Consider the following 15,003-nt stretch of genomic DNA (forward strand, 5'->3'; position numbering starts at 1 on the left):
TCCCACACACAGGGGAGGGGAGGGGAATTGAGGCAGGAATGGTGTGGGCACACACGTTCCGGGAGACGCCAAATTTGCCTGGAGCCACTGCTGCACCCCTGCCAGCACCCACGGCAGGGCGGGATCATCACAGCCGATCCCCTGACACTGATGGAGCATCTCAGCTCAAAGAAGAGAAAGCTCCAGGGACACCTCATTTCCACCTTTCAGTACCTGAAGGAGGCCTGCAAGATGGGACAAATTTATTAGTAGGGCAAAGGCTTTAAACTAAAAGACAGTTGATACAGATTAGACATAAGGTAGAAGATTTTTACATTGAGGGTGGTAAAACACTGTCCCAGGTTGCTCAGAGAGGTGATGGATGTCCCATGCCTGGAAACATCTGAGACCAGGCTGGATGGGGCTTTGGGCAATCTGATCTAGTTGAAGATGTTCCTGCTTATTGCAAGGGATTGGACTATATGACATTTAAGGTTCCTTTCAACCTGAACTATTCTATGATAGTTGAGGCACAAGGCACCTGCTCTCTCGAGGCACTTGTTGATGCATAGTGTGCTTATCTGCTGTGGCAGAAGTTCTCTACAGCAGGCCTACTGGACTGGACACAGGCACAGGCACAGCTGCAGCCCTCCTTCTTGGGTTTCTCCAGCAGGCTCTGTCTTTTTTCCCTCAAACTCAGCCAAGCTGCAGGCCTGGGTACATGTCAGGCAGAGACAGCCCCACTAGCCCAGCACTGCTCTCCCGGCATTTCTTGGGACATGCAGTCTTGCAGTTTTGCGTGATGACAGCACCTGGCGTGGCCATGAGCTACTCCAAGACTTATGTTGCACCCTTTCTCCTGCTCTGTCACATTCTCTTCTAGCCCACGCTCAAACAGTGCCTTACCCATGCTAGGGCAGGCCCAGAGGTGTCAGACAGTGCTGCTGATAACATCTCTTATGAAACATGCTGGGCAGGGAAGGGCTACAGTGGGGACACCCAGGTGCTGAAAACGTGACAGGGCTGAGAGGCAGCTGCCAGCTCAGAGGTTTGCCCCATGTGTACCAGACTGGCCTGGAGGACACCTTCAAAACAGAGAAACCCAGGACTGCTGGTTCAGCTGGTGTGGGGCGATGATGTTCACAAAGGAGGTGGCAGCCCTCCAGGTCTGACAGAAATGGTGCTCCCTGGCCCCTGGTTTCTCCTCACAAAGCAATTGGGGGCGCTGGTGGCCGTTCATTGTACACAGATGTTTTGAAGTGAGTGTGACTTCTCTGCCGAGGAGAGGCAGGAGGCCCTCAGAGCCTTTCCACCAAGAGGGCCCTTGGTCCACCCTGGGATGGGAGAGCAGTCAAGACGCAAAACCTGCTTCTAACCAAAGCACAACAAATGACTACATGGCTTTCAAATTTCAGATTCTTTATTATAATTCTCACCCCAGTAACAAAGAAGGCAAACAACCTTTCCCAAGGCTTAAACAGAGACAGCCCAGCATCCTGGCTATAGCAACCATTCATACACGCTTCCAGCAGCACAGAGGTCAGAGACGTTTCCATTTGCTGCTCCAAAATTGTCATTAGAGACAATTGTCATTAGGTACAATTAGTATGACCTGAGGATAGCACATGCATGTAGAGACCACAGAGACATGGAAAGCACTGTCAAGTCTTAGAGGAATAGAAACCACCCAAGAAATGTAACTCTGCATTTGAAACTGCACATGAGCTGTTTCATCCAAGACTAATGCAAAACCCACCATTCCTTTTCTTGACACTTGAGGAAAAAGGTTGAGGGGGGAACAGAAAAGGCAAACTCATTTCTTTTCTGTGTTACGGATGTGCAAAGTCATGGAAGATGCTGTAGTTGTACTGGTACGACTGTGACAAGGCTTGACCTGATAATTGTAGCAGAATTTATCAGATCTGGTGGTTCAAAGTTGTGTGTTGCTTGCACTTCACCCCCTTTGGAGAAACCGAGCAGGCCAACCCCTGGACCCTTCACCTGGGAGAGAGGAGGAAATGCTCATCAGAGCTGAGTTGAAAAGCACAACAGCTGGTTCATGGAGGGGAAGATTGTCTAATGCTGAGAGTGTGCAAAATCACATGAAGAAGGTGACAGCATTATATACTTTTTCTTCTGAACAAATTACAGGCATCTCCTACACTTTTTTTTTTCTACTCCCATGCAAAATGTTCCCTTATGCTAGCCAAAAGAGAACAAGCACAATGACACCATTTGAGCTCTGGTTGCAAGAGAAAAGTAAGATTATTTAGAGCTAATGTGGAAACGTTTTGGTAGTGGGAGGCTGTAAGAAGAGATTTGCCTTCCCCTATATTAGACAGAGACAGCTCAATCCAGCTCAGAGATGTACCTGATGCTGCCCAAAGAGGAGGGGGAGCTGTTCTTAATTTTGTTTTCATATCTCACTCACTATCTACTCTGTTATTTACTGGCAATAATTTAAATAATTCTTCTCTAAGTCAACTCTGTTTTGCCCATGATGTTGGACAAAATATTGATGAATTACTCCCTGTCCTGTAAGGTTTCTCTTAGTTTCTCCCCCTCTCCTGTTGCTAAACAGGATTGAAAGAGCGCCTTGGCAGATATCCAACAGCCAGCCAAGGTCATCCCCCTCACAGTTGGCTACCAGTAAAGGCTTTTTTCTTTATATTTTCTGGACTTATGGTTCACTTGTGGGCATGTGGTGACAATTCATGAAAGCTGCTTCAAAAAATGCAGGCGTCTGTTCTCCACAACCTCCTTCACGCTGTTAGGTCTCAGTCACTTTGAGATGGTGGTACCTGAATAGTACCCATATTCTGCCCTTCCAGTGCATATCTATTTGACCCTTCCCCTTTCCTAGGCGAGCATTCTGGCATGTGCCAGCTAAACCAGATGAGTATTTCTGCAGCTTTCTCCAAAGTGACAAAGTGACAGGCACATGTGAGACTGCCGACTCTCCACTTTTTGTGTCCCATGTAGTTGTTGTGAAACTCAATGATCCTTATGTCCTTCAAAAAGATGCTGTTCCTATGCCCCAAGGGTCTCATTATGAGAGCAAATAAAGGCTTACTCTCTCAAAACTCTCCTGTCCTGCTCAGCTCCACTTGGAAAAATTGGTGGATGTGCTCCCTGTACCTTCATTTGTGTTTCTGCACTGCTTGGAAGCCCGTGAAGGAACCCTCAGCATGGTCCTTACAGCTTGCAGAAGATTCCCCTCCAATAGCCACAGTGTGGCCTCTGGAGGACACAACGCTGCTCCAATGCCTTTGGAACCTGTGCTGTGCTGCCTGTACAACGTGGCCTTCAGGCCTGTGCTGTCCTGCACAGATCCCAAGCCATACAGAAAACTCAGACAGCTCTTCCTTACAGAGGGGGCCACAGGCAGCTTCCACCCAGGACCTGAGGTAACACAACTCATGTGGCCCTGGCCTTATCGAACAGTGCAGAAAGACATTGCCTTGCAGACACTGTTTCTGTTTGACTGTAGATATGCTAAATAGAGCTGTTTCCTTATACAAGATTCTTACAATACCTTAAAAGCCTGAAAGGGGACAGTCTCCGCTATGAACCACATCTGCATGACATGGGGAAATGCTTCTTTGCTTGGGGGTTCTCAGCATCTAAAGGGATGTAAGATTAGTGTTAGCTCTGATAAATAGCATTTTTAGATACCTTACAAAATATGAGTGCTTTTCTTACTGGGATCATAATGAACCACCTCCTCCTAGTTCAAAATTTTTGGTACATTCTGCAGGTCTCAGTGAGAAATACCTTTCTGCAGAAAGAACAATGAAAAAGAGAAACTCTGTGCCTGGCTAGACCTGTGTAAATCTGTGAGGAGTACATATAAGGTGTCTAGCCCAGGTAGGTTTCTCCAGAATTAAAAGCTGAGAAGGAATTACCCAAATGCCCCACCCCAGCAGAACAGAGTCCAGGGAAAGGAAAAACTAAGGAGGTCTTATGCTGTCTTTGGTTGTCATTAAAGTGCTTAAACAGACATGGGGGTGCTTGCAGCCATTGCAGAAAGGGCTGCATGAGCTCCTGGTGCAGCTTTGCACCACAGCCCCAAGCAGCAGAGCTGCAGTGCTGGTGCCTGTGGTTGCACATAGAGCACAGAGCAGCCCAGGAAGGGCACCACTAGACACGAGATACTTACCAGGGACGTAAATGGTCAGGCAAGGATGGCTGACCTTCTGGTGAGGAAGAATAGACAGAGGGGTCAGAGGATGAGTGTGGCAACAGCATTTCTGTCCAGCCACTAGTGCTTCACAGAGCCAAGAGGCCTCAAGGGCACCTCAGTGTGTTCTTGTGCAGTGCAATTTTACACAGTCCAACTTTCAATATTTAGCAAAAGCATACAGGCAAAAGATGGAGGAAGGGCTGGCACTGTTGAAAGTATAGGATCTTGGAGGACATAGTGTACACTTAATCCCAAATAGTTAAGAGTGCATGGGTGCCATCTTGCAAAACCTGGATAACCCAACAGCTCAGAGGAACACAGGGTACTGCACCCTGCTCACTGTGGGTATAGCTTCAGGGGGCTTTAAAGAATATCCCTCACCTGCTAACTGCTGTGATAAAATAGCATTGTGGAGAAATGTTTCAGAAGCTTGCCAGTATTTATGGAAACTGACCACACAGCCAGGCATGTATTCCTGTAACTTGATAGGTCCTAAAATGAAACTATTTTCACCCAGCACAAAAAAAAACCCCAAACATATTGGAGGGTGCCCCACTTGCCTTGAAAGAACCAATAATTTCATTGATAGGGGGTGCTGTGGAGAAACCAGTGGGGGAGGATATTTTATCTCTACTATTGGACTGAAAAGAAAGCAGGTGAGCCTGAAGCATTTCAAATGCAGCAGATGATGTTTGCCTGAGAAGATCTTAGTGTATCATTCAGTAAGGGCATGGCCACACAAGTGGGTGTAATTGCTCAAACTGGTGGGAGCTGCCTGCAGCCCCCACGTCTAGGAAGAGTAAACTGTGACCAAGGGATCTTTGCAACATGCCATGGGCCTGAAGGCCACACCATATATGCAGCGCAGCACAGCAAAGGCACACAGAATGGTGACCATCACCAAATGTGCCTATGAACAGTATTTCCTGCAGCTGAGCAGGCTGCTTTTAAAATACAGTGAAAACATGATGGTGATGATTTAGAAGATGGCAAGGAAGTTCACAGCCTTCCTGAAGTTACCTAGGGTGCAGTAAGATGGCTGGTGAAAATAAGATAATCAGTTCTCTTCTCTAGGCACTCAGCCATGCAGAATTGCTCCTAGAGCAAATACTTAGTTTAATCAGAACATTTGATTTCTCTACCCATGACACAGACCTGCCCCCAGACGAGATGCTGAGACCTGTACCGCTGATTCATATCTAGCAGGTGTAAGGCAAGACCAAGACAGAACGTTTTTTAAACAAGTGTACGTTTATTTTGTGAAAAAGTAAGAGTTAGACTTGTGCCAGAGGCTTCTTTGTAGTCAGAATACCCTTCTCAAACAGAAGTGTAGCTAGAGAAATCTTTTCATCCAAGGTTTCACATGGAAGGTTATCCACAGTGACGTGATTTGGATAGGAAGACAGGAGAAATTCAATACTGTCTGTATACTCGGGATCTAGCTCAAGGAACTTGGGTTCTTCCTTATGATACACTCTTGAGTTTTCTGTAGTGTAGTACAGCATCACACCAGCTTCTTCATTACACAGTCTAACAATGCCGTGACGGAGCAGGCGTACTTCGGTGTCTTTTGTTATCAGGATATCAACGTCGCAGGGGCCTCCATCCTGCCACCGGGCCGGGAAGCCATAGACACTCTGCGCCTTTTCACTTTGCGTGAGCACCGGAGGGAGACAGTCATGAAGAAACGACTTGGCTCTCTGATCCACAGCAGCATCGATGGGTGCATAGTCAACGAGTTTCTTTATCAGGCTCTGCACCTTCTCCACAAAGGCTGTTCGCCGAGCATCCACTGTGTCAGAGTTAGCGACCCCCATATACTGCAGGTAGTCCATGGGAAGCCCTCGTCGGTACTCCACGTCTTCCTCCAGGGCCATCTGCAGGGCAGCTGGGATGAGCTTCTCCAGAAAGTCCCCCCAGGAATTCCTCTGGTAGGAAGACACAGTGATGTGGAGTGAATGCGCATCAGGGAGACAATCACCCTGGTGGATAAAGCCACGGGGGAAGTACAGCAGGTCCCCGGCCTCCAGCACTGTCTCCAGCACAGGCTCGCCGAGTTCAGCCTGCGTGAGGTTTGCGCTGGAGAACTGGGGCAGCACCTCAGCATCTGTTCGGGGCTTGTAGACACGCCAGTGCTTCTTCCCCTCCAGCTGCAGCACGAAGGCTTCGATGTCGTCATAGTGGGGGGCAAAGCCCTGGGTGCCCGGGGGCGTGAGGTAGGTGTTCGCCCCTGCCATGCTGCCAAAGTGCTCCTGCAGGATGGAGAGGAAGTGCCAGACGGTGGGGGAGAAGGCCTGCGGGCAGAGGAGGCGCAGGGAGCAGCCGTTCTGGTAGAAGTCCCACACGACAGCGGGCAGGGCTCTGCCGGAGGGGTTGTGCGTCTCTCGCATTCCCTCGGCATAGCTGGTCACATCCAGGTGGGTGCCGAAGTGAACCTCTCCCCCTCGCAGGGCGGCGTCGAAGTCGGCCGTGGAGAACAGCCCCTCGTAGTAGCCGGGGTCGTCCCGCCGCACCAGCAGCGGCGCCCGCTCCCAGTGCCGCCCCAGGAACTCCGCCGGCGCCACCGGGGCCAGCAGCCAGCGGAAGAGCTCGGCCGCCCGCTGCCGGCTGTCCTCCAGCCGCGCCAGCCGCCGCAGCAGCCCGGACACACCGCCGCCGGACACATGGCCGCCGTCTTCCCCCGCCGTCCGCGGGCCGCCCGGCATCGCCTTGGGGCCGCCCCGCGGTTTCGGGTCAGGCCCGGCGGCCGCCGCCTCGGGCCGAGGATCCGCGGGGGCCTCCACGGGGAGCTCCACGCGGCTCGGCGGCGCGGCGGGCGGCGGCGCCTCCGGCTCCGAGCCGCCGCCTCTCGCCCGGCCGCCCTTCAGGCGGGCCTTGGCCCGCTTGCGACCCGCGGGCAGCGGGGCCCCGCGGCGGCGCCGCTCCATCCGCCCGGGCCCCGCCGCCCGGCGGTACACGGCCAGCGCCGAAAGCCGCCCCAGCTCCTCCGCCATGGCCGCCACGCCCCGCCCCGCCCCGCCGCTTCCGCCGGGAGCGCCCCGGGCACGGGATGGGGCCCGCGCGCTGCCGCCGGAAGGACGTGTTCCCAGGGTGCCGGTGGTGCCGTGCGTAGAATGTCTTGTCTTTTGTCATCACCGCCGCTTAAAATGTGCTGGCCGTATTTGCTTCCCCCGCCCCGCAGAAGAAAAGGAGAGGCGACTCCCCTTGGTACGATGCAGGCAGGTCTGTTCCGTGGCTGGGAAGCTTCGTTCTGGAAGTATGCTCTAAGCACGTTCAGAAAGTTACTTTTTTTTTTCTGAAGGCGAACCGTAAGAATATGCTTTGAGACAGTCTGGAATTACTTTGCAACCTAATGAGGCGAGATGAGGTAACACTTATTTCATAAGGTCGTGTTGCACAAGAAATAGAAACCCAAATTCAGTGGAGGCAATTCTTGTGTGCCATCCCCCCATCCCTTTTCTTGTGCCTCTGATGGGGATGGCAGCTGAAAGGCTATGTCATCTCAAAAGGATCCCCAAAACCCGAAAGACTGTCATGTCACATAGTGGGGTTTGTTTAGTTTGTTTTCGTTTTGTTTTCGTTTTGTTTTCCAAATCCACTCGCTGTCTAATCACCTGGGCAGACCTTTGTTTCCTCCCCATTTCTCTCCGAGGCTTGCCAGAAGGCCAGCGTTAGTGGTGCTCCGCAGCCTGAGGGCTGCTCCGCGCTTCCAGGCTGCAGCTTCAGCATAGGAAGCTTTGCTGGAGGGGTAGAACAAGACTGCTTGAGGCAAAGGTGAAAAACTGTAGGGGTTTGTATTGCCAGGCTATGTTTCTGATCAAGAACAAGCTTCAGTTGAAGAAATTCACTACGCAGTACTTTTGTCAGAAGAATCTTTGATGAACTGCAGTAATTCATGGGAATGAATTTTACATGAGAATTTCACCTCCAGAGGCTGCTGTGAGTCTAAGGCATTTAACTGCAGCAATTACCCAAGTATGCTCAGGAAGCCTCTGGTTCACAGGGTGTTATTAACCTCTCACAGATATGAATATCAACTGCACACAACATGTTAAACAGCTAACATTCACAAGGAATGTGCAGATTTCCTGTGTGGGCTACTTAGTGTATCAGGCATGGAATATAAAGCTGAAAAGAGACTTTTCACCTTTTGCCAGGTTTCAACCCAGACCTGCGCTTCAATTTTACCACAGTTCAGGAGCAGAAATCAGTTAGGCCTAATGAGCGTAAGTTCAGCTGTTAAGTCTCAATTCTAAAATAGATGCAGATATTTTTAAGGTTGTTTGAATTGCCTTTAAAACAACACAAATCAGTCTCAGAGGACACCAATGTGCTCCAAGCAATGAAGGCATTTTTTGTATACGTGCAAAAACAAGTATTCTAATTTTGGAGGTATTTTTCTGACGGAGTTCTTAGGGCACAGCCTTCGCAGCCAAAGCTGTGAAGAGCAACGGCAGTAGAAGTCTGTCCTGTTTGTGTCACGATGGTTTTAGTTAATGGAGACGTATTTTAGGTGCGCGCAGGCAGCACTTCAGCCTCCGATTTCCCGGCTGGACCGTTTCGGGCTTTGCCAGCAGGTGGCAGAGGCCGCCCAGCGCTCTGCGCCCCTGCTCCGGGAGACGCGCCCCGGGGACGCCGCATCTGCCCGGCAAGGTGACCCGCGGGCTGGGCTTCACGGCGACAGCCCAGCGCAAGCAGCCTGTGCGTGCATGTGTAGACTGGAAGAGAAGGGAAGGGCGAACTCTATTTCAATCCACTCTTTGTTTCCCCAAGGTTAAGCCCTGCTTACCAGAATAATCTTATCTGCTGAAACCGTTTCAACAGAACTGGACCTTTAACAAAATCGAGATGCAAGCGCTTGAAATATGGTAAAAGTTAGGCCATTGTAGGCTTTAATTATATGTTAGCATGGCTAAACTGGCTTAGGAGGAGGAAGACTTTTGAAAAACCTGGGTGTCTGGATTGTTATTTGTGTTACTGCTTAATTTACTGGAGCGCAACTGATCCTTCTGAGAAGAAGTTGGGCGCTGTGCACAGAGCCTGACCTGAGTTACACCAGGATATCTGTAATGACAGCAGCAAAGCTGTTCTGGATGTTCACCAGTACAGGGGGTTCAAAGTCTCATTTGAGGGCCCCGATCTTCATAGGGATGTCACTTTCTACTGCTGAGAGACAGTTGATTGACACTGGATTTTTTGTTTTTTGATGTATAACAGTCTCTGAGCAAAGGACACTGTGGAAAATAATAGTGGTTAAATCTCTAGAACAAGAAAACATTGACAATTTAGTCTCGCTCATAATAAATGCTTTCAAGAATAAAGAATGTTGCTATTTTTCTACATCACACAAGAAAGAGTTTTGACGTAGGGCAAAAAAGAGAGCTTCAGTATCACTTACAGAGTACTCAGATGGTTGTTTAGGAGTAGCCACAAGGTTTACATGCTGTTTGCATTCATCGTCCAGTATTTCAAGGGAATTTGTTTCAAGAAATAAGTGTCATGTACAGCTCTTTAAATTAACAAAAGGAAAGCAACACAGATCTCTGAACAATTAGGTGATCCCTAGCTGCTGCTCACACAGACAGAGTAGCAACTGGAGGCTCAATTAAATTTCTTAATTAGAATTTAGCACAAAGTTACTTGGATTTTATGAACATATAAGCTGCATTGCCAAGAGCCACGTGTTTTATTTAAGAGGACATATAAATGTGGTGAGTACAAACTATTGGTGAGTCACAAGTGACTTCAAAAGAAGTAAGTAATGGCACCTTAAAGAGATGTAGGGTTCATTTGATATTTTAACCTTATGCCATTCAAATAATGGAAATCTCAAATTTAAAGAGCACTTTGGGTAAGGCCTGATCCTGCAAAGCTGTAAGTAGTCTTCACTAATGAGTGAAAAGGGCAAAATTCATTGTGATTTCCTGTGTATTGGATACTCAGTTGTTCACCACAGTGCAAACTTCGTGTTCCTGGCAAACCATTAATGTAAACCAGTCACTTTTAGAAAGTTAAGCCCAGCTTAATAGTTTTTCTCATTATTACTTTGCTGGTGACCTTCCTTTTGCACCATCAGTTTTGTTCTCATGCCAAAACTTATACCTAGTAAGGATTAAGAGCATTTCAAGCCTTCACTAACAGGTTTGCTTAGCTGACAATCTTTCTCATACAGCCTACCTACATCCACTGTGTCATCACTGGAAGGACACTGGGTGGGATTGTGAAGCCTGCTCCTTGTTGTGAAAGCCATAAAGTTCACTGCCAGATAACAAGACTGAAAGCTAATTCAGGAACTGTTTCTCAAGAGCTGTCCTCTGGCCTCCCTCATCAGAATGAATGCACTCACTCACTGAAGCATCTTTTGGCAGCGGCTTTGGCCTGCCTCCAGCTGTTTCTCTCTTCTCAGGGATTTTCTTATTCAGTGACTGGTTGTGGTCTTTAATCCTGGTTATCTTGTACTAGGAGCCCCACTGAGAAAAGAAGCCTTCCCTGCCATGGAACAGCCAAATTAAAGCACATTTGTAAAAATCATAATTAGAAGGTCCTGTCCTCCCTATGAAATTATCTTTTTGGTGGGATTTGGAAGCACAGACATTTTCTTTTTACCATGTGACACTAGAGCAGATACATTGGAATTAAAACTGAATTAAAATGATGTATTTAAGTAGGACCCTTGACTGAGTTTACTCACCCCCTTGACTGGGCATGTGTACTTTTAAATTTTGAAATAATTTTATGAGGGGTTTTGTGCTTTTATTTGATGCCATCTAGCATTTGGTAGCATTGAGCAGATACCATCTGCAGTGACTCCATAGGCGGTGATAAAATATAAAGCTCCAGACTTCAAGGCTCCAGCAGAAGGAGAGAAATAAATGGCCATGAGGAGAAAATCTCCATCCTAAAATGAAGGCAAAGAGAACCTGAATGAAATATTTGTCCTGTGGGATTAATCACATCTTAAGAACCAAGGCAGAAAGTACAGTTAAACTCTTCCTGCATAAACCACATATATTGTGCTAGAGAATATCCTTTTAATATGCACAGACCATGGCTCTTGACAAGCTGTTTGGCTGATGCTTTTCCATGGAAGACAGATTTTAAAGGATTCTTGCTCTTCATATCCTTTCTGTACTAATGATGGCAACTGCATAGTGAATGAAAATACATTTATGCTCACTATTTCTAAATTAACATATACCTGTGCTAACATAGGGCAGCACTATTCAACGTTTGCTTTTCCTGTAAACTTCTAGTCAGAAGCCTTGCAAAAAGACTTTACCTTTTGTTTCCTATACTGGAGTTTTTCTGAAGTACTCTGAAATTGCTTGCTCACCTCAGATGCAGCACTACCAAGATGAAAATACTATGCAAACAGAATGCCTTGGTTTAGCAACCATATTGGTTCAGATCTGCTCAAAGCATGACAGGAGAAAACCCCTGCAGTACTTGCTTATTTGCTTCCCATAGTAGATATGTGTTGCTACTAGCCAATATAGCACCTTATAGAAGTATTTTTGGACATTTCCAGTGCTCATCCCCACACACAAGCTCCTATTGTTTCATATATATTGCCAAAAAGATGGAATTCCTCTTGGTGAGCATAAAAATGCATATGTGGTAGTATTTATACTGGTATGGCTTGTTCCTGGAAGGGATGATATTATGGTGTGATTAGAGAAGGGAGATTTAATCACTGACATTATTTTAGATAACCAATAGGGAAGAACGATGTTAAGCCTCTGGGTATCTGCAGTGGGGATAAAGGTGTTTGCATTTTCATGAATGTGTGTATGATATATTTTCAGGTCCTTAGGGAATAGCGTACTCTCCTGCTGTCCCACTGAGTCCAGGAAGGATCTTGGCTAGAAAGGCACAGCTGACAGGAGTCAGTGGGCATGACAGGAACAGTCAAGTCCATTAATCCTGTGTATTACACAGGGAGCCCTGTTCCCAGTCCTAAAGAAAAGGTGATAAGGCAAATTGGGTTTGGTTTCTTTTGAATGCTATGAAGTATCTTCCAATTCTTTGTTATCCATGAGGATCAAAGCATTTGAAGCATTGCTTCCGGTATCAGACCTTGAAGAAATAATTTCCCCCCCTCCCATGGAAGTGCTGTGGGAAGACTGAGTACACAGAACGTGCCTTGGACCTTCAGCACAGCACTGTGGATGTGCAGCTTGCTATGCTGGATGCTCATCGTGTCCAGCTAAGTGACCTCTGGGGTCATCTTCCTTTCCTTTCCCACCACAGCCCCCTCTCCCTTCAGTCACCAACGACCATATGGGGAGGTCAAGTTATCAGCTGAGCAGAGAAGCAGTAATAGCAACAAATGAATTTAGCTATCTAATAAATGTTTGTAAAAGCTATAAATAGCTGAAGCATACATTAGATTTTATTTTTAATAGCATGTCCTGGCCTTTTCCTTTGTACTTTTCATTTGGAAGTAGAGCTCCTCAATAATATGGGAATTATTCATTTTGAATTAAGTTTTCATAAGAAATTAAGGGCACCATGCTTTACAAAAATTTCTGTCAGAAATCCAGAGACCGTGAATAAGATGAAGTGTTACACTGAAGGTACTGGGAATGCAGTATTTTTAAGTGCTCTGTTAAGTCAGGAATGTTTTCATAAAATCAGAAAAAAACTTAGGACTGGTAGAAATGTCTTATCCTCTAATAGTTTTTGAATATTTGAGAGGGAAGGCAGCTCTCTGCCTTGATTTTGCTTTCCTTGGAAAGCAAAGGGATATGCAAAAAGATGTAAGGAGAACCCCTGCATCTTCTCCGTTTAATTTATGAACAAGGGATGACTTAGGGGTCAGAGTATCAGTCTGAAACTCACAGTCAGTGTCATACTCATATTTCTGCCTGAGCACTTCCTATATAAACTTAGTAAATGATTTTTGCTGATGATGCTCTGAAATTCCCAGTGATTTCAGTTGCTTTGTTTTCTGGATGTTTGCCAGCTAGCATTATGGCCCGCGTTCTTTGTTGCTCTGTTTCTTTGCTTGATTCAGAAACAAAGAGGAATATAAGGGGGATGGTGTATGCAGGGAGAATATAATAATGCACAGAAACATAATGTAATCTTTGCATTTCAATTACCTTCTTTTTTTTTTTTTTTTTTTTTTTTTTTTTTTTTTTTTCAGATGAATGCACCGGGAACTGTTCTAGCTTGCATTTTGGATGAAGCAGCTGCTTGAAAGTCTGGTGAGAGGAGGCAGCTGTTGGAAATACGCATTCCGGTTAAGGCGTTCAGGCCAAGCCCCGTATGTGCAGTCGCAAGGGTGCTGCTCCCAGAGGATTCCCCCGGGTAACTTCCTTCTGAAGTGCAGCCTCCCTGCTGAATTCAGCACCTGGTACTGTCTCCACTTTGAAAATGGAGGCATGCTAGTGTTTTCTTGGGCCGAAGGAAGGATATCCCGACAATACTGTGGTTCTCAGAAAGTCGTGGAGGTTAAAGGAGCCTGCTCGCGTTTTTCCTGCAAGCTTGGCCTCTGGCTGATGTAGAGCATCACGGTTTCTGGAGAGCTGGTATTAGCAGCACGTCTCACTGCAGCCCCCCGGGAAGCTGTCAGTCACCACATGTGGTTTATCGGGGGGAAACCAAGGTGGCACTGGGGCTGCGGGAAGCCTCCTCCTGGTGCCACCAGCGCCGCAGCCGCGAGGAGACAAGAACTACGGCCGAACCGAACCGGAGACGGGCAGTGGAAAGCGCATCCCGCCATGGCGCAGCAGCGGGACGCCAGCCGAGGGGTTCCCGAGAGCCGGGCGGGTCCGGGCCCCGGCGCCGGTAGCGGCCGCCGCCTTCCCGCCGCGCCGCGCAGCCGAGCCCAGGGGAGGGCGGGCTCAGCGCCGGAGTGGCACCAAGGGCAGCCAACCCTGACACGTCGTTCCCACCGCGTCAGCCAATCACAACCGACAGCGAGAGATTGGGGGCGCCAAAACCCCGGCGTGAATAGAACGCCCGAGACCTGCGGGGCGGGGATGGGCGGGGCCGAGGCTTTGACAGGCGGCTCCTCCCACCAATCCGAAGGCCGGACTTCGGGGCGCGTTGCCAATGGGCCGCCGGGGTAGGCGTGGCTGAGGGCGGGGGCGGGAGCGGCGGCCGGGGGGCGGGGGCGGAGCGGCGGCCGGGGGGCGGGGGCGGAGCGGCGGCGGCGGCGGCGCTGCTCGGTGGCGACGGGCGGCGGAGGAGGCGCCGTAGGGAGGCGGCTGCGGGCAGCAGGTGAGCACGGCCGGGCCGCGATGCAGGGAAGGGCCTTCGCCGCGGCGGTCGGTGGCCGGAGCCGCGGGCGGGCGCGACGGGGCCGTGCCAAACCCCGCGGGGCGCGGGTGGGTCCGGCGGCGGGGGGGCGCCGGAGGCGGGGGAAGCCTGAGGGGTCGGAGGGGAGGCAGGGGTACCCCGGGAAAGTGGGTGCGGAGGCCGGGGGCGATGTGGGGGCGCCCTCCGGTGCCCGCCCCGGCGGGGGGCGGTGGGGTGGGGCGCGATCCCCGCGGTGCGGTGGAGCGGGGGCCCGGCGCAGGTGGAGCCTACGGGGGGCGGCCGCGGCACCGAACGGCCCTGCGGGGAGCACCGAGCCGCTGGCCCGAGGGAGCGCCCCGGGGCGGCGCCGCTTCGTGGGGTTCTCCGGGGCTGCCTCTGTGCCTGCGGTCTCTCCTAGGCCTTGAATCCCGGCCAGGTTTCCGTCAGAGGGTCCCTCCGGCGCGGCCGCTCCCGGGCGCTTTGTATCGCTCGCCGCCCCTGCGTGGCCGTGGGAGCGAGTGGGGGCTCCGGGAAGCTCGGGCTTCCCCGAAACCCGCTGCCCCGTCTCGGCTGGGGCTGGGGCGCTGTGAAGTTCG

At 49.7% G+C, this 15,003-nt stretch overlaps 2 protein-coding genes across 11 annotated transcripts in view; one reads left to right on the top strand and one right to left on the bottom strand.

The window, feature by feature from the left end:
• Window positions 1-5,400: 5,400 nt before the first annotated feature.
• RIOX1 (ribosomal oxygenase 1) lies at window positions 5,401-13,889 on the bottom strand. Its single transcript, XM_066186978.1, is given in 4 exon segments — window positions 5,401-7,176; window positions 7,179-7,425; window positions 7,777-7,902; window positions 13,744-13,889. Coding segments are annotated over 4 exon segments (2,259 nt in total). The 3' UTR covers window positions 5,401-5,436.
• A 412-nt stretch (window positions 13,890-14,301) lies between these two features.
• The window catches only part of NUMB (NUMB endocytic adaptor protein), a 92,405-nt gene continuing 91,703 nt past the window's right edge, over window positions 14,302-15,003 (top strand). For 9 of the 10 annotated variants that reach the window (XM_066188147.1, XM_066188156.1, XM_066188160.1 and 6 more), the window contains exon 1: window positions 14,302-14,389. The gene's annotated coding sequence lies outside the window, so the exon portion shown is untranslated. The other variant, XM_066188149.1, reaches the window with a different exon arrangement.

The sequence above is a fragment of the Chamaea fasciata genome, unplaced genomic scaffold, assembly GCF_029207755.1.
Source record: "Chamaea fasciata isolate MVZ Bird 193981 ecotype frontalis unplaced genomic scaffold, bChaFas1.0.hap1 SCAF_7, whole genome shotgun sequence".
Taxonomy (NCBI): Eukaryota; Metazoa; Chordata; class Aves; order Passeriformes; family Sylviidae; genus Chamaea; species Chamaea fasciata.